This window comes from Atractosteus spatula, chromosome 6 (assembly GCF_055471065.1).
Source record: "Atractosteus spatula isolate fAtrSpa1 chromosome 6, fAtrSpa1.hap1, whole genome shotgun sequence".
NCBI classification, from domain to species: Eukaryota; Metazoa; Chordata; class Actinopteri; order Semionotiformes; family Lepisosteidae; genus Atractosteus; species Atractosteus spatula.
In genome coordinates, this window is record NC_142711.1 from 11,769,981 (window position 1) to 11,789,523 (window position 19,543).

Genomic DNA, 19,543 nt, shown 5'->3' on the forward strand with positions numbered 1-19,543 from the left:
AACTACAGCAAGAAGCAATACAACAGTTTCTTCCTCTGAAAATAATTGAAATTATTCTTTGTGTTCCCTGTCTAGAGCATTTATTTTTTTATAATAGGCTATACAACAACAATAACAATCCATTCATCAGGTGCAGTGGTTAGCATTGCTGCCTCACAGCTCAGGGGCTCTTGGTTAAAGTCCGGACCTGGGGTACTGTCTGTGTGGAGCTTGTATGTTCCCCCATGTTTGCATGGGTTTGCAGACTGGGTGCTACAGTTTCCTCTAACGACTAGTGTGAGTGTGTGTATGTTTGGATCTGTGTGTACCCTATGATGAATCCTTTCCCATACAGGGTATGTCCTGCCTTGCGCCTGTTGCTTTCTATCAGTGACCCTGTACTGGATAAAGCAATTAAAAATTGGATGGATTGACAGCTGGGGCCACATTAATATAGAGCACGCCACCTACTGTATTAAAGATGGTATTTTAAGCAGAAACAGATAATTAATTTGTAGACTGAAATATTTATAAAACACCTTTCATTTACAGAATTGATTTTGTCAAATATTATCAATGTTTCAAGCCATCATGCTCTAGAGAAGTTAATTGCAACAGGAGAATCAAAGCTCGAGTTACATTAAGATTTGACATCACGACTAACATCAGGATAGACAACGATGTTAAGATTTACATGGCCTACATCATTACTGACAGCAGCTTCACCACCCAGAAGCCCAAGCTCATAAGATCTAAGAAGCCAAGCAAAGGCTGGCCAGGTCAGTAATGGGATGGGAGAACGCTGAAGAAAAAATGTACACATTTTTACACAAATGTTACACATTTCAAAGTAAGTATAAAAATGAATGTAACTGGCATTGGAGCACCAGTAGGTGACACTCTTTCCTATTAACAGGAATTCCCAAGAAACAATCCCACAGTACAAACTATGGTGACAGGAGACAAAGTGCTGTCCTTCTGATGAGAAGTTAAACTGAAGTCCACACTACTTAAAGATAGTCCAGACTACTTAAAGCATTAAAGATCTCAGGTCCCCTGTCTAAATTCCACTTGAACACTTACATCGGCTTGTCTGAAACTGTTATTCAAACGGAAATGTATATAGTTTCCCACTTTTGCACCTAAATGGCTACCATATGTCACCCAGGTAGACGCTGGTGGACAGTGGTGGACAAAGCGGGTCCTCTCCTATACTGTATATAAGACACTTTGGGATCCTTTTGGCTCAAAATGCTACATAAATGCAAGGAATTAATTCATAAAACTTTACTAGAACAAAACAAACAAAGGTCATACATTTCACTAACATTACCCGAGTAGATGTGAGATGCTCAGCTGCAAAAACAAACCACACATATATTTTTTTTGTACTAAATAAAAGGTTCAGTGTTTGAAAGAGAACATTTCCTGCACATATGATAAATACAATTCAATGCTCAGGCACAGAAGTGTCTGAACTGTTACAAAACAGTTACAGTAAAAAAATGAATGCTGCTGAAAAATGAAACTACTTTATGGCCCCACAAACAGGTCAAGATGTGTAAACTTGGAAGCCTCTGGTGCTATTGTGCAAATAGCAAAATATCAAAAAGGCACTCCAGACATTTAACCATGCTTTACACAAAGAATGGAATTCATTTTTACAAACATTTAATCAATTATTAGCTTTATCAGTAGAGTATTAAACTACAGTATACAGAATGCAGTACCTATTTATACATTATATGTAATACAAAAAACTTCCATCAAATTTTGCAGAATACATTGTAAAACAAGTGCCCATCATTCATTACATAATCCATGGAATATACTGTCTACATATCAACCTAGATGGATAAAAGCTCTGAGGATTATTTCTTGCAGGAACCAAACGAGATACAGTAGCTCAACTGGTTTCCCCTTCAAATCAGAAAAGAGAACTTTCTCAAAAAACACCAATACACTGGGTTGTCACCAATGTTGGAGGGAGTGTTCTCTTGTTCTGTTATACTGTTTGCTTTGATATTGCCTTCAGTTTTTGAAAATTGTCATTATAAAACCATGTTCACCGGACTACCAAAATAAAATTGAAAGCCACTGAAAGTTACTCAACTTGCTGTGATGCGTTTCTCTGAACCTTTCTCTTGTGACTGGATTTGATTAACTTCACTAGTACATGGCTATTTTTATACAGTACATCGACTTTGTGTAATTTCCCCAGACAAACTAGTATTTTTCAGCACATTGGAGAAATAATCTAGCCTAGTCTTTTCGGAAGCAGAGTTCTGTCATCATATTATTAGCATCCAAAGATATGACATGCAAACCAAAAAAATCATCTTGAAAAATTTGCATTTGTACACTGTAAGCATTTGCCATTTTTCTGTTTTCCTGTTTTCAACAAATTAAAAAAAAATCCACGCACAGTACAAAGATATTGAGTTAAAAAAGTGAAAACTGAAAAATACCTAATCTGTATCATCCTGACACAAAATGTGCTATGCCATTTGCAGTTCATTACATGTAAATTCAATGCTGTTTAAGGGTGCAACAACACAATACCTAAAAAATGTACATACAGTACCTCCTGGTAATATCAATATCAAAATCCCTTCAGGCATTTTACCACATCTAAATACAGTACATGTTTTCCTGTCTCTGTCATAAACTAAGAAAAAAATATTTAAATTGACTTAATTATTTGAAACTTTCACGTAAGTAAAGAAGAAAATGAATGACCTCTCTCTACACCATCTACAGTAGGTAGGGAAACCTGTATACACCTTATGACCTTACTCCACATTATTGGGCCCAGCACTATGAAGCTTAAACCGACTGATCTCCACAAGGCCAAATCACAATCCAGTAGGCGAAAGTGCAGCCCAGCAAACAATACCAGCCTCTTCAAAGGTACCGCCCTTAACTGTGGAAAAACTCAACACTGGTTACCTTCAGTGTCCTTTCCACCAAAGATTAGCAGCTACTGAAAACAAGAAATCCATTCAAATGTGCTGGGATAGTTGTCTCACATCACAAGATTTGTTTATTGCTATATGTAGTGTGATTTTCATTGCTATAAAGACAAAAACATGTTGCCTTTATTTACACCGTAAATAATTGAGTGTGTTCCGTCTTGGAAAATACAAATCTGAAAATTAAGATAATGTGCAGTTCTTCTTGTAAATCAAAGAATGCTAGTCTATCCTCCATAGAATTTAAAAAGACCAATAATTTTGGAGCAGACTGGGTTTCATACTGTAGATCCTGCTGTCTATGCACTTTCAAATATAGACACAATTTGCTTCTGTTACAGTTTAAAATAGAAAATAGTATGTTTATAGCTCTCAGTTTTAAATATGCATTAATCATTTTTTCTAGTCAAATAAGCATTTAAAAAAAACAATTTGGAGCTTTCCTCATAGAACATTGTTAAAATGAATAAAAATGTGTTGTCTTAGATTTACTTACTGTGTGCACATTTCACATTGTACTGATATATTGAATAATAGATCACTAGACATGAGAACATATTAGTAAAAATCTGGAAACAATAAATACCTCAGATGAAAAAAATGTTTTCTTCTGCACAAGCTCCTCTTACGTTACGCTTGGCTATTTTGAGCTCAGCCTCAAATAAAGATTCTGGGAAACTATCAAGAAAACTTACCATAGCAACTCATTTTTTAGTCAAGATCACCTGAACAAACACTTGCCACAAAAAGCTGTTGTTGTTAGGCTCAGAGATCTGACAAGATATTCCTTTAAGGTGAGATAATCACAGAGGCTACAGCACAAAATAATATGGTACAGACTTATGTATCTCTTAACTGAGCTTTGTGCTGTCAATACTATTCTAAAATGTAGCTTTTCAAGCAAATCACCTACAGCAATCGCAATGTAAACTTAAGGGAGGAGTACAGTCCTTGGAGATGAAATCTGTGAAAGCATACAGTATGTATGTATGCCTTGGGCTTCAGCTGACAAATAATTGCCATAAGACAATATTTTTTGGTTTTACACTATATACCAGCACACTTTAGGAATATACCCAACGGTAAACAATTTGAATGACATAAATAAAGGAAACCTAAGATGAATTCCACATAGAAACAGAAAAAGGAGTTAGATTCTTTGTAGGACAATCTTCGCTACTAAATGCACTATCTGTTTTCCACTCTATATGGTCTCCCATGCTGGCCATTATACTGCGATGCTCCAGGGATAGAAGAAATCAGAGTATAAGAGCTGCTCTTCTTATACATTATGAAAAATCTACTTCACGATTAAAACTAACACCAAAAGGCACTCTCAGTGTGAAGATTAATCACACCACAGTGACATTGAAGAAATGTGCAACAGCTGGAAATTTACACCTTTTTACAGGATTTACAGTTTTTTTTTAAATATGAAAGCTTAGTAACCTTAACGTTCTACTAAAAACATCATGTAATATAATTCTTAGCTGCTAATAGACATGATGTGGCACATATTGCAAGTACTATACCAAAGTCAACTTTTCCTCTAGTCAAATAAAGATGAAATGATTTCTTCATTTTTATTAATACTTAACAAATAGGCATGTTTGTTGCCCTTGAGCCATTCAATACTACAGATTGATAAAGATGTTTTTGTGCATTATCAACGAGGAACGTCTCCATTGCAGATGTCCAATTCAAATGCCTAGAGCACTGGTAGCCCGACTTTGTAAAACTGACATGAAATGTTCCATTTATTTCCAGTTGTTCTTTACATTCAACAATCTTAAACTTTGTTCCAGGTAAGTCAATCTCAGCAAACCCATGACTTTTTTCAATCACTTCGCCATTTCAGTCCTTGCTGGTATTGTAAGCCTACAAAATAACCTCATTTTCTTTATATATATGTACATTTAATCAAACAATGATTCAATATTTGCAGTAGTTGAGCCTAAATGTGATGTGAATCTACAGTAAGAGAGTTACTGAGACCTTATTCTATGTGTTGAAATATAAACTCAGGAATAAACAGTATTTTGTAAATCAATTGATGTATTCATAACTTAATATCAAAATGTTTGCAGTAAAAATAAAAAAAATGTATTTTGTGATGTTATCTTTTTTCTTACACTTGTAAACTGTTTGGCAAATCTATCTAATCACATTTAAGGGTTTAAAAAACATTTATGGTTTTAATGGCTATAGGGGGTTTGGCACTACAAGCTCCAACTCTGATCCACTGTGATTTTGTAGTAATAATTAAACTCAGTACATGTGCTTGAGCTGTACAGTGTATCTTAAAAACACTTTTAAAAACTGAGTCTTATAAACATTCATACAAATATCTTAATAAATAAATTCAGGGACAGCCTAGCAGATCATGTGTTCATGTCCTCAAACATGTGTAATCATCGTCACAACTTTACATAAGTTAGAATTATTTAAAATTTATTACTACAGCCTAAGGTATTGAAAATGTACAGCAAGGGATGGAGGCCTGTTCTTTTGACATCTTTTTAATCCCTGTCTTAAACTGTCCCCATACCTTGTTGCAATGTTCAACTATTCATTCCATTGCAAAGCATTTCCCCCAAGCGATCCGATACGTAGTGTTATTTTAACACACACATAAAGACGAAGCATCAAGACATTCTTCACATTAGCTTGAATGTCTACGAGAAAATAAAACTGCTCATGTCCTAGCCACACACACATGCAGTACTTCTAGAAAAGACTACTGGAAAACCAGCAAACAAACCTTACATCATTTGTAAAGGTGTCTATTTGCTTCAGTAGTCAAAACATGTAATTTTCCTGAAATCATCCGTTTAAGGATTTGAGAATAACTGATACACAAAGCAGTTTTGTTCCGACGTCTTCCCATAAATTGGAAACACGAACACGCCAATATCTTCTATGACTACGGACCACAGTTAAGACTGAGTTCTGGTTAGGAAATACTGTATACACACCTCTGTCTCCACTTCCACATTTTGTGGGATGAGAGTTTAATGCTCGTTAGTAGTATCAGCATATCACCACAGTGTACCAGCACGACACGAAACTGAACGCTTTAACAGACTATGCACTTGCATAAATTCGGGATCCTCTTTAGTTTAACCCCCTAACAGCGCCTTACCTCCAAATCTGACCCAGCTGCAGGATGTGGATGACGGACTGCAACAGACAGATGCAGAAAGAGCAGGACGCCGACCTTTTCTTGCTAGTCCGGGTTGCGGTGCTGCTGTTGCTGCTGTTAGTTGTGGTGTTGCTCTTGCTGGCCGTGGAAGCCTGTCTTTGAGGTGTGGAAGGGCGGGCATCCACGTCTGCGTGTGAGGCAGAGCCGCTCATGAGCTTCCCATCCATGTGCGTGCAACTGGCAGCACTCGCAGCGGCAGCGCTCTCCTCGGTGCTGAAATCATGGACGAACCACCTAAAGCTGAACACCTGCACCGAAAACGAACCGAGCACCACAAAAAATAAAGTAAGCCCGAACCACCAGTAATCACGGCGGAGGTAATAATCGACCGACAGCCACACGTCTGTGCCCACATCGGCGAAATAGACGGTCAGGGCAGCGAGGATCCAGAGGCAGTCCCACACCGAGTAGTTCTGCTGCTCCCTGCCCAGGCGGAGACACATCGAAGAGGAGCCGCAGCAGCGAGACTCCCCATTCACAAAGTCCCCTTCCCCTGCTCCCGAGTCCGGCTGTGATCCTGGGGCGAGCCCCTGCACGGATCCCGAATGGTCGGAATTTTGCAGAGGGGTGAACGCCACGTCGCTTTTCTTCATTTTCAGCACCCCATCCGACTTAGCGGCCATTATAGTAGCCCTCCCTTTATCTAACTGATACCGTCTTTTTCCTTCTCCTTCCTTTCTCTCCTCCTCCTCCTCCTTTCTCTTTCTGATTCTGTGTACCAGTGAGCAGAAACTGGGCTGGGCGACCTCCTCTTCCGCCAGCTGCAGCGCCTCCTGTTCATAACAAAGCAACACTTCCTTTCGGCAGCGGGTACGAACCATATGCTCTCCCATGGCACACATTTAGACTATGACATCATTGCTTTGCAACTCTTCTACGGGCACTTATCGCAGTTTTCCTTATTATCTATGGCTGCAGCGAAGGCTACAACGCTTTCATTTCGACATCGTCTTTTTAATGAAAAAAAAAATCCGGAGTCTGTCGATCATATAGATTAAAAAAAATACAATAATGACTAAAGCAAATAATTGTTTTAATTGACTTTTTTTTCGAGACACGCCCTTTTAGCAAATAATCCAAAATCCATCAAAACATCATAATTAACATCCATTAAAAGAAGTAATTATATTACAATTGGTAGGATCGAGATCATTATCAAATTAAAAATGGGAATTATTTTTAAAAATACGGAAATCAATATGTATCTGGTTTCACATTTAACAGTTCTCAGACTAGTTTTACACCGATGCTAATGCAGAGGACGAGTCATTGACGCGGCTGCCACTGGCGAAACCTAGCTGGTTTTTCTTAAGGTGAAGCAGTCAAAATAATACCAGGCAATTAAGTTATCATGTTTTGCCTCTAACACAGCAATATTTACAGTATCTAGCCATTCTAACACGAGCGGCTGTTCACAGAATACTATTCAGTAGTTATGGAGTAAAAGCAGAAACTGTACACTAACCTATATATTGTAAATTAATATACTGTACATCCATAGGTCCGTTTAGAGGTCTTCTGCTGTCGGCAAAGACTGAAACCATCACCCTCAGTTCCGATCAGATGCTGCACTAGAGATAGAGGGTGGCCGGTGGCGAGGAATTTCATTTTATTTTTTAAAAGTGTTTACGTGTTTAAATGTGCCTTGAGACTAAATTGTTGTGTTTTAATTTTGAGCCTTCGAGAAAGTTGTCAAGCTTACGTCCTGTCGTAGATATCGCAGTGAATTAAGAACGGTTAAAAACAAGAACATCTGACCTGTTCCACACATGCACAGACACAGTAATTAAGACTGGTATTTAGAAAATAATTGTTTCAAGAAGGTAATCCAGCTGTATCTTAAAAGAAGCCACATAGATTTCACGTGTCCTCTGGTTCATGATACACTTTTCATTTTGTGCTTTTCACAAAAGACGTTTTGGGGGAAACACTCAAGTTTAATTAGTAGCATTTGTATCATGTATTTTATACTGTAATGTTAATGTAAAAGTTCAAATGAACCACATATAAGAAGGAATTGTTTACTTTTTCAGAAGTCTGAATTGTTCAAATGGAAATACTTGATGTTGCACAATGAAATACAGTATACTGCATTGCAAAGTTTGTTTGCAATACAAAAAATAGATTTTAAGAAACATAAAAACAGAAGAAGAAATGTATTACTATAGTAACAACAGTTATTAAAGATTCACTGAGCTATGGCAATACGTCTTAAAATCTTAAGGTCTTCCACATGATACTTACAGTAACTGGTACTGAGCCAGTTTCTCTAAACTGTCTAAACAGTTAAAGCTGTCTAAACAGTTTCAACAGAATATAGAAGACATTTTCACTTACTATTATAAGACATCATTTGGAAAAAACGTCAGATTAACTACAGTTTTTGATTGTCATTGTAGTCAATAAACCCAGAAAAGACAAGACAGAGGCAATGTGATAATATGAATTTTATTTACCTGTGGACACATACTGTACACTTCAGTACTTCATATTGTGCTGGAAATCAAAAAGGATCATCACATAAGACTTTACTTATGGAAGTGTTCTGACATTGAAGGTCACATTCAAGGTTGATTTGGCATTTGCCTCACTTGCTGTTTAAGCAGAAGCTTGGAATAAGTGACTCAGATGGTTTCCAGCATTTTATTGGAATAAAAATAAGTTTTAAATCTTGTTTTCAAAGTCAGTCTGAACTAGTACGATAATTTCGCTTACGTGACAAAATGTATACATGAAGGAGTTTAGAAATAGATGATGGGGCCAGATTATTCAGAGCTTTATAAGTCAGTAACAAGATCTTATGTTCAATACGTGACTTTATAGGCAACCAATTAAGAGATATGAGAGTAGGAATATGCTAGCAGAATCTAGTATAAAAGAAGAAATCAAGCCTTGATGTTATAAATGCACGAATCAAGCACTCAGCATCTGACATAGAGATTGCATTCAGGCCATATTTCTAAAATGAAAAAAAAAATCACTGTTGATTTTGAAAAAGTTTGTTGTGTTGACTTGTCATAGGGTGCTTTTTGAATACTTGAATCAGGTCCCCTTGGTCAAAGATTAAGATATTTTAACCCATCAGTCTACACCTGTAAGTTTATGCAATCTCTTTTTTCTGTAGCATTATCTAAATTGAACAAACCATATAGAAACTAAATTAGGTATTATTATCACATTGTGTTGTTTTATGGTAGTACCTCTATACCATATCTGATATACCATATATTTCCTTAAATAATTTCCAATCCTCGTATCCTAATATTTTCTAATATCCTAATATCCTATCCTAATATTACTGGTGTCTATCCATTAAGAGATTCTCAATCAAAAAAAAATGCATTTTCTTTAATGCCTACTACTTGAAATTTGAGAATTAATATTTTAGAAGGAACTTTATCAAAGCCTTCAATCAATATGCAGCATGGAGAACTCCATTGAGAATGTAAGGATACACTTGTTACTTACAGTTGATACTACTTTTGTGGTTCCTTTATTTTAAAAAAAGCTTAGAAAAATTAAATCACTGAATATCACGTTTTCCAGTTGTGCACTGGCCATATTTTCATTTAAATTAATATTATAAAAGTGTCATTACACATATGAATTGAATTATTCAAATAGTTTTATTCATGAAGCATGGGTTGCTATTACAATAAGACACCTTCCAAAGACAAAATCATTGTACTAGTTTTCACTGTATTGTATGGAATCACACAATGATTAATGATATTCATTTCTATTTAATATTGCACAGATATTTGGCACTCTTAAGTTCTGAACTGTTACAATATCACATTTTTACCACCTTTAGATTGTAACTGTCAATAACATCTCTGTGTAAAATAGCCCATCAAGCTTTTCTTTTTTTAGCTAAATTTTTGATAAGTTGAACAACTTAATTTTCAAATGTAATTTGTAAGATAAGGAAATATGTCTTTAGTTGTGATGATATTTTATGAGATTTTTAATTAATAATAAATATTGAAATTTCTGTGAGAAAATTAGACATACAGAGGAGATTATTTTATTTTTAAAAATTAACGATTCAACTCAAAGTCCATATTGCAAACTGTATCATTTCTGTAGAAAATAAATTTTACTACAGTTTTAATAGTTAATGTTTTCAATTATCATTAATGGTTTCAGTTTAAAAATATAAGAGAAAACTTTTTCAGCAAAGTAACTTCAAAAGCCATGTCCTCGGTCCCTGTAGTATTGAATAATAACATCAGTCTTCCCTACCAGGATTGTCATATTATGGGGTCCTGTATCATACCATTTTCATGCTGTCTACTAGCCACACTTATTTTTTCTTGTTATATTTAAAAAGTTAAAAACCTTCACAGTGGAGCTGTACTGTGGTTTTCCTGTCACCTTCATTTGCTGAAAGCCACCTGTAAAACAGAGTATTAACCAGTTGTAGATGTAATGCCAACAAAATCTATCACATTCTTTACTTGTTTTATAGATATATTATACCTATGATACACAGATATATACAGTACAGTATATGTCCATAGAGGTATTGGAGTAAATGTTAAAGGGGAACTGCAGTCCCAATTTCTCAGACTGGCTATTAAATGTCGATAACAAAATAAATTCATTGATGATATAGAAAAAATTGACAAATTTGGAGTTAAGCACAAAATCTTGAACTTTGTGAAAGTACCATATGGTCCCCATGTTGTCACAACATCTGGTCTCGCCACGTATGAGAGTGAGAGTTCCCACCAATTGTAACATGATGCCTCCCTTCCTGCTCACTAGTCACTGTAATGACTAATGTGTTGTATGAGCGAATAAATACAGGTTGTGCAGCTGACATTTCACCACAGAAATGTTCCAACGTGATCTGCATGCAGGGTTAACAAGTAGTATTTGTTGGCATAACTGTCTTGAAGTCAAGAGCAATATTTCTATTGGATTAAAAGAGAGGTATTCACAAGCCTGCTTGTTTACAATGTAATACGGCCACACACGTCACCGGATGTTTTGTTGCTCCGTTCTGAATCATAGAATATTGCACTGCACATACCTGGAAATATTGTCATTTTCAGATGTAGATTGGAGGTTTTACAATGAAATGTTACTGTGTACATTTTACTTTCATCGTGATTTGAAACACACTCATCAGCGCCGATTCTTTCTAAGCCAGAAATATAAAAATAGCGTTGCAGTTCCCCCTTAATTAGCTTTCACCATTTCACAAAGCTGAAAACAGAGCTGTCTAAACAGACATCTTACTCTGCTAACTTCAAAGTTAACAGGCACAGACAGCTATTTTGCATTTATTAGAGCTCATTGGCATGATGTTGCTAACTTTGACCAGTGAAACTGTTGTTTTAAGCATTGTGAAATGGTGCAAGCTACTCAACATTCATTCCCACAGTTAATTTTGACTACTTGCTCTTCAAATGCACAATAGCCCACAAAAGTGCTCGTTGTAAGATATTCACAGACATAGAGCCAGAGATAGGAGATGTAGACCTATATCAGTGTATGAGGAGCAAAGGAACGAGTAGTGGTTATGCTGAAAAGTAAGAAGAAAAACAACATTTAATCTGTGGATCATTATTCAGGTGTCTACAGAAAAGAGAGAAAAAGCACAAAAAGGGTGAAAGGCATACTGTAGTCTACAGTAGTTGAAGGTGTTCATCCTGTTTCTCCAGTGTAAGTGGAGGGCTCCTTTGAAGCAACAAAAGCCAATTTGTCCAACAACTCACATTGTATACTCTGTACTGTACTTGGCTCCTCTGACCATTTTAAGATCACCCACAGGGCATCATGCTTGTCCAGCAATTTAATTTATTGCCTTTGTTGCAGAAAGTGCTCTGCTTACACTGGCAACAAATTACTTGTTGCCAATTAATTACTTCTCCTTAACCCGATTGCATTGCCCTTTCTGTCTGCATCCTTTCACAGGGATTTGAAGACTCCTGCGCCAGAAAGATACCAGAAGCCCAAATGATCCTTACACTTGGTTTAAGTTTAACATTTAACATTGCACTAGCATTCAGCCATAGATGAACCTTTTTCTGAATTTGCCATTCATTTACAGGTAGCAGGCTTCAACACCACCCCCGCAATTCTTTGTCTACGTTTCCATCTTCACATGTGTTCTGTCTTACCTACAGTTCACCTGACATTTCGTCTCTCTTGCCTACCAAAAGAAATCTTCCAAAAAGTTTTATTATTACTTTTCAGCAAGGATTTAAACATATGATAATGTATTATTTTAGCTTTAGATCCAAACTGCATGTTGAGGGTTAGTACATTAATGAAAATCAAACCCTTCACCAATATCATCTTTCTGAGGGTATTGTATGATACTGAATGATTTTATTCCTTTATCAACTGCCTATCTTTACTGTAAGTCCTGTCTGAAGATCAGCAACACAACCTCAGTCCATTTAATTAATTACCTCTTCTACTGTAGGTGTTACTTTTAGCAAAATAGAACATTCTGAACATTCTGTGGTCTTTGTTATTACAAAATGTTCTCATTTTAAGCTAAAAAATATTGTTTCATATGTTTATAGCTTTCATCTTATTTTTCCATCAAATATTTCTGCTTTAGTATTTATTCCAAGATTACTCTTGTGCCAGGTTGAAGAAGAGGCTGCAATTACAGGAAATCTGCCACTAGAGGACGCCATATGTCTCTTATGAGTTTGAGTTAGTTGTAAATAGCCACACCAGGGGTTATTGATGTACTTATTGGTAAAGCAATTAGAATTTCACATGATCATATTTTGGTACCATTGAGCTGTTCCTTGTTATTTATAGGGCATGCACACTGATAGTGGTGGTTGGATGATTTCTGAGAGCTGGTTTTCTGTAGTTTTGTCTGAAATAGGTTTACAACAAAGCCTGCTGGACTTCACTTTTTCTTGCCAATTTGCGTTTTTGTGTGAGTAGACCCTTAGCACTGCCCTTGCTCAGGGTAAGGTCTGCCACAGATTTCTGTTGACACATAGTGGTTTTGTATGGTTTTAAAATTGCAAAACATACAATAATGTATATGTGACTTCTTGCAAATACAAATGATTGGTTTTATAAAAGTAATTATGAAAAAACAACGACAGGAACTTAATGTTTTTAAAATGATTTAAAATTGTCAAAATTACAGTATCTACTCAGAACACAATCCTAGGATGCACATCAAGAACCTAAGGCAGGATAATGTAAAATACAGCTGTTCAAATCTAAATAGTAGAATATATATAAATAAAAAAAAACTTTCCTACCTATTACATGGAAAAACCAACTTTAGATTTGATTGTGGATGTATGATCTCTACTTTTTCCAGAAACCACCCGCTTTCTGTCAGCAGAAGAGGACATCTCAGTTAGACAGTACATATTACACAAGGGTCAGCATTGTATTACATGTGCATTATTTCTATATAGGGCTGCTGGTCATATCATGCTAGCTCAGATATGTTCAAAGCAATTGTTTTTTCTGGGGAGGGAGATACTGTCAAACTGAAATATTTTAAATGCATTCACTAAATAATAAACATGAGACAAGAAGGAATCTAGGAAATGTATGAAAAAGTCTATGTTCTACAAAGGTTTCTCCTTACAAAACCTTCAAATGAGGCAACAGTGCATCCCAACACTGCATTAGCACTCTTCTTTCTCCAGCTGGCCTGTGTCCCACCTCCATTCCCTCCCCTGTATTTACAGTAGTTCTCACCACTGGGAATACGAAGCACACTTGAATCCATTTCTGCTGTGTTGCGCTTGTGATATTATTCCTTCACAGCCTAGGTGCTCTGAGAACTGAAATTGTATGTATTGGGTACATGTCTCTTATGAGTATAGGGTTTTATGATGTTGTTAAGGTGAAAAGATTACTGAGGTTATTGAGAAGACCATTTTTTTGCCAGCACAAGAAGAGAAAATATTTTGCTTTCCTTATAAAATATGAATGCACTGTAATATACATTTTTTTACATTTTTACAAAGTACTTTATTTTATGTTAGTATTATTTAGTGCCAGTATAAGAATAGATTTGATCAATATATCAATATTTATAAATATCAATATAAAAGCCCTGGTTAGCATTTGCTTTTTTATAATAAGCTATGACAGACTTATACTGTAACTTCTACCTAGGTCAACATATACTAAATAAAGAAAAAAAAAGCCTTTTTGATAACCCCAGGTAAAGATGCAGGATGTGGGCACCATATCATTGTAGTTATATACAGTACAGAAAAGGTACAGCATTTAATTTTGAACACTCTGTTCATTCCTGAATATTAGAGCCAGGTGTCCTGTGAGGAAGATGAGTAAGCAAATGCAAATATCAGAGTATAGAGTGTCTAAGACAGATTACTAATTACAGTATGTGTCTTCTACATATAATGGGTAAAACAATAATTGTTAAGAGTGTTTAGCCCTCTATTATATTAAATCCAAATATTTTTCATTAGGAAATAAACTTTCCCTGGGATAATATAAGAAAGCTTTTTATTTAACTAAAATCCTAAAAGAGGGGCCCATCATCTTTTGTACCTCACACAACTGCAGGTGCACCATTATATCAGAATTAAGCTGTTCTAGTTCAAGAGAACGGTGGGTGGAGAAAATATGGAGGTTCTACATCCCAGAAGGCAATGGAAATGTCCTGCCACCCCCAGTCACCTGACAATTTCAACAAAAACAATTGGACCGCTGATGATATAAAAACCAAAAAGCTGGAGCTTCTGGGTTGTTCCACATCTGCTGTCTGGTGCCAAAGGGCAGATCCACTGCTAAGAATGATAGCAATAATCAAAGGCTTATTACATTTACTGAATAGCTACCTCTGGGGTTTTTTCTGTTGTCACAATATAGTGTTGATTAATGATTTATATAGTGTAGCTTTACTGTCTACATAATACTGCAAGAGGCACATTAAGGTCATTTCAATATAACTGCAACATAGGTTGTTTAAAGTGAAAGAATGATTAACATAACAAGCCAAAATTCTCTCATTGTGTTGGTATGGAATGTGAGAGCCAAGGTTTGCCATGAGGTATTGTATGAGAAAATGAATAAAGAACTGTTTAAGCAAATGTAATGGAACACTTACCAAGTCCTCTTCCATCGTGACCAATCTCAATTTTGTGCAACGTTCCAACTGATCTCGTTTTAACTTTGAATGTGTCAACCTATGAAAAAGACTAAATTACCTTTTGGAGATTCAGACAACCTGAAAGAAGTATTCCTTCTCAGAAAGAGACAAGAAGATTTAAGGACATAAGCTGGACTGAGTACACTTGGCTTGAAAGACAACAACCTGTCCAAGAGCATGAGGAAGGTGGTACCATCCTAAAAAAGCCACATACAGTAGAACAGGAGATTACCAGAACCTGGGGTTTGTCTAGAACTCTACAAAGTATTGTGTGGCATCTTCATTGTGATAACCACAGAGACTGGTATTTTAGTCATTATTCATTTAAGGCAACAAGGTATATTTTGTTTTCCTCAGTTGCAGGTCTCCTTAATCTAGTTCTTAAAAATATAAGTAATCAGCCTTGTATACTGTCACTCTGGAGTGCATTTTGAAAAGCAAAACAATTCTTGAAAGATATTTACTTACAATACAATGTACAATCAAAGAGGACTTTCCACCATGCTTTATGCTCCAACCCTATTTTAACTCACATTTCTCGTGTCACCACTGATCTTGAAAGACCTCCATTTTAAATGACAGTTATACTGTGTGTTGCCCAACAACATTACTAGAATTTCAATGACTTCACCTGGCCTTTTTCAAAGGGATCCCATTTCTCCTCAGTTGCCGAGAGAGGAATTGACTCCGAGGAACCTTGGTTACCAAAGAGAACAATGTGAACGCGTGCATTTGTGCCTGCTCCTGCCACATCTCCTGTGAAGGTAATGACTAAGAATTCAGCCTCGTCGTCTTTGTCATCTCCATGACTGTTTACTCTTTCCTTAACAGGTGTGACTTTTCTCTGTCCCTTGCTCGTGACACTGGAAAGCTTAATTTCCTTCACAGATGTTTCTTGATCAGGGCCAACATTAAATTCTCTAAAATTGTAGAAGAGAAACACAAAAATGCACTTCAGTAAATCAAGTACTGTAATATATAACAGACATACCTGTATTTTACGTTTATTGGACCTTCTTAATATTTCATGTGAGCTTGTTTTTCATTTACTACCATGCTACAATGGTTATGTGACACATTTCTTGGGATCTTTTTTTAATGAAAAATCCTACCTTTGCCATTTCACCTACATGTTTAACAGAAAGCTCTTTAAAAGCAGTTTAACAACAAAAAGTAGACAAAAATGACCATGGAGAAGTGAAGATGACTCGGGAAGATACATACGCAGGACAGACCCACTAGGCGCCTGCCTTAGAAAACCATTAAGATTAAGATTAAGATTTTCCAATTACTTTAACTTATCTGAACATTTTATTTTTAAATTAAGTGCTTAACAGTATTATTTGGCTCAATCTTTTCAAAAAGCCAAAAGTGCCAATAGGAACTGAACTCACATAAAGGTGAAGAATCGCATTAAACATTGAACAGATACCGTATCTACTAGAAACAATGTGCAACATTATTGCTTAAACAGCATAGCATTGTTTAATATAACATAAGCCTTACGTTTTACATAGGAACTTTTTTATTATTATGTCTCTCACCATGAACAAAATATAAAAACCCAAAAATAAGAAGCTCAAACCACTTTTGGTGAGCCCAGAAAATAACCTTTAAATATTTTCTTGTATAAGCCTAAAAATGAAAAAAAAGTACAATATTTTTTTGTTTCTAAAAGGAAATAAATCAAAGCTGCAGTCCTACAACTAACAAAATATATATCCTTTTGTGTAATTTAAGTGTTGTCCCAACTTCCAGAAATAATTGTTCTTCGTATATTGATCCCCAAATTGTTTTGAGAACTTGCCAAATACTGTAGATACCACCTGTTGTGAAGATAAGCAATTTCCATGACATTTTAGCCGACACAGAAGGATTAGCAATATCTCCAAAAGCAAACAGGTCAGACATAATTTTGTTGGAAACATGCACTGGAGACATGTCCCTTAATCTGTGTAATCTCACACAATATTAGCAAAAATGTCATACATGTATCATTAAGACACTGAGTCTTTTAATATTTGTGATCAAAGGGAGCATACTCTGACAGTGTGAATTACAATGATTGTTATCAGAAAGGAAACAAGAATAGGGAAATTCGAAGCACTTGCAATGTTATTGTGCACATGGCTATTGTGATTCTGTAGCCCTTCCAAAGGGCATTTATGGCCTCACTTTCCTAGCAGTTTTCCTCCTTTCTTAAGTTGCAAGGGGACTGGCCCATACGTATGTGGGTCTAAAACCCACAGTTTTGTGGCAGTAAAGGAACCACAAATATCATTTATTTCTTTTATTTCTGTTGAATTGCCACTGCCTTGGTCCACCACCTGTTTTTCATGTCACTAGTTCTCTGTTGAACCTCTGTGTTTGTTTGTTGGTGAACCAGCCTTCACTGCGTGAGATGGGATTGCTTTGCTACACGTAGAAAACCTTGCATCTTGCATTTGTGATTACTCTCATCAATCATTCTGTCGTTTTCAGTAATTTCATTTTATTCTTGGTGTTTCCTGGTTTCCTGGTATAAGATCCAAATGCCTGTTTACACAAATATTACAGGCATTGGTGGTATTTGTCTTGATGTCTGCCTAAGTGATATGAACACATTTGTTCTGTTCTTGGTAGGGTCCACAGACCCCTTCCATCTCTCCAGCACTTTTTTTAAACTTCTCTCTTTGGAACATTTAGTTCAGTTCCAAAACAGTACCTATCTAGAGGCCATTAAGGCAGCTCAATATGTTGTACAGTATGTGTAAGTATCATACTGTACTTGTTGTGTTTTGACTTTTATCTGGGCTCCACTAGCAGTCTTGCACTAGAGCAACTTTGTTGACACGGCAATAAAGTATGAAATAGAATTGAAATTGTAGTGTCCTGTACTTTGGAATTCATTACATTTAATACAATAAACTTACCATCATTGTATTAAATAGTCTCTTTATGACTGCAGCCTGTCTATGGACACAAACTAAATTAGGTCCACCACAAGATACTTACTCATTCACATTAAATACATAGAGTTTTTCTTTGTCCGCTTTGTCCCTTAGGTGTATTTCATCTACATGCACTGAAATACCTAGAAAAAACATGCAGCCATTAGCCACTAAAGGAAGCTTAACGGTTCTAATTAAATTGTAATTTGATAACTGCTATCAGATGTTTAATTTTATATTACTGTACCTATGCTTTTAATATACAGTTCAGCGAAATAATTTATTTAGTGTGGTGTTAAACTGATTACAATACACATAGTTCAAGTAAGTAGCTGCGTCAGCATGCATAGGCTGCAAAGGAACAAGTAAAGGTCAGCATGGAATAACCTTTACAATACACATACTTTGTTGTGTGAAAATGTTCATGGTCACATTCTCAAATGTTTCATACACTACAGATTTGGGAAACGGACATTATAAAAACATTATGTAAAAATGATGCATTATTAAAATAACATATTGAAATGTAAAATTTCACCTTCACATTGTAGTTGCATGGTATCTTAGCAATGTACAATGGATAGATTGCAGTCTTTGAGCAGTACTCTCAAAATTCACTTTACTTAAAGAGCAAATAGGTTTCTTTCAATAACCAGTTAGCATTTTCACCCACAGCAAGCTTATACATGAAATATAGATGTCATACCTTTAGATTACATTTCAGGACACAATGAGTAATACATAAAGTGGAAGCTTACAAAATGTCCAAGAAAACAAGCAGACATTCACTCATATGGTTTTAGACTTTTTTCTTAACAATAAAAGATCTGCTTAATATTTTGAGGATAGTTAGTAATTGGTGACAGCTACACATATCTACATTAATCTAAGTATAATATTATAATAAAGCAGAAGAATTGTGATAGGCTACTTTTCCTTTTATAGGAAGTGTATTATTTGATTTTGTTTTAAGAGGCAACCTATACACTATCTTTTTGGTTTCTGCTAATCAGATTTGTAAGATGTTTTTGAACTAACATAAATGTAAACACTTACTCATTTTACTGCTCACAGTTAGCACAATCTTGCTCAAGTCACCCAGTTCCACAGCTTCAATTTCAAAAGTAAATGCCTTAAAAATATGAATTGAAATACAAAAATATGAACTGAGCATAAGAATTGCTCTTCAAATACTTATCTTTCTACTGATTGACTATTCTGGAAAGCAAATAGTAAGTGCTCTTACGCAATGGAAATACTGTACAAAGGCAGTACAGCAATGTGCAAAGAAAGGAAAAAAGCAGAAGAATACAAAGATAAAGGTAATCCACTT

The 19,543-nt window shown here is 35.8% G+C and overlaps 2 protein-coding genes across 2 annotated transcripts in view; both read right to left on the reverse strand.

The window, feature by feature from the left end:
• The window catches only part of LOC148831826 (XK-related protein 4-like), an 87,047-nt gene extending 80,160 nt beyond the window's left edge, over positions 1-6,887 (reverse strand). The window contains exon 1 of the mRNA XM_088919082.1: positions 6,094-6,887. Coding sequence (XP_088775208.1) covers positions 6,094-6,776 — 683 coding nt within the window. The 5' untranslated portion in view covers positions 6,777-6,887. The remainder of the gene's footprint in view (positions 1-6,093) is intronic.
• A 2,873-nt stretch (positions 6,888-9,760) lies between these two features.
• LOC148831827 (lipoxygenase homology domain-containing protein 1-like) overlaps positions 9,761-19,543 on the reverse strand; it is a 60,406-nt gene continuing 50,623 nt past the window's right edge. The window contains exons 27-32 of the mRNA XM_088919084.1: positions 19,267-19,342; positions 18,275-18,353; positions 15,912-16,200; positions 15,239-15,317; positions 13,404-13,479; positions 9,761-10,550 (exon numbers count right to left, since the gene is read on the reverse strand). Of these exons, the coding sequence (XP_088775210.1) occupies positions 10,487-10,550; positions 13,404-13,479; positions 15,239-15,317; positions 15,912-16,200; positions 18,275-18,353; positions 19,267-19,342 (663 nt within the window). The 3' untranslated portion in view covers positions 9,761-10,486. The remainder of the gene's footprint in view (positions 10,551-13,403; positions 13,480-15,238; positions 15,318-15,911; positions 16,201-18,274; positions 18,354-19,266; positions 19,343-19,543) is intronic.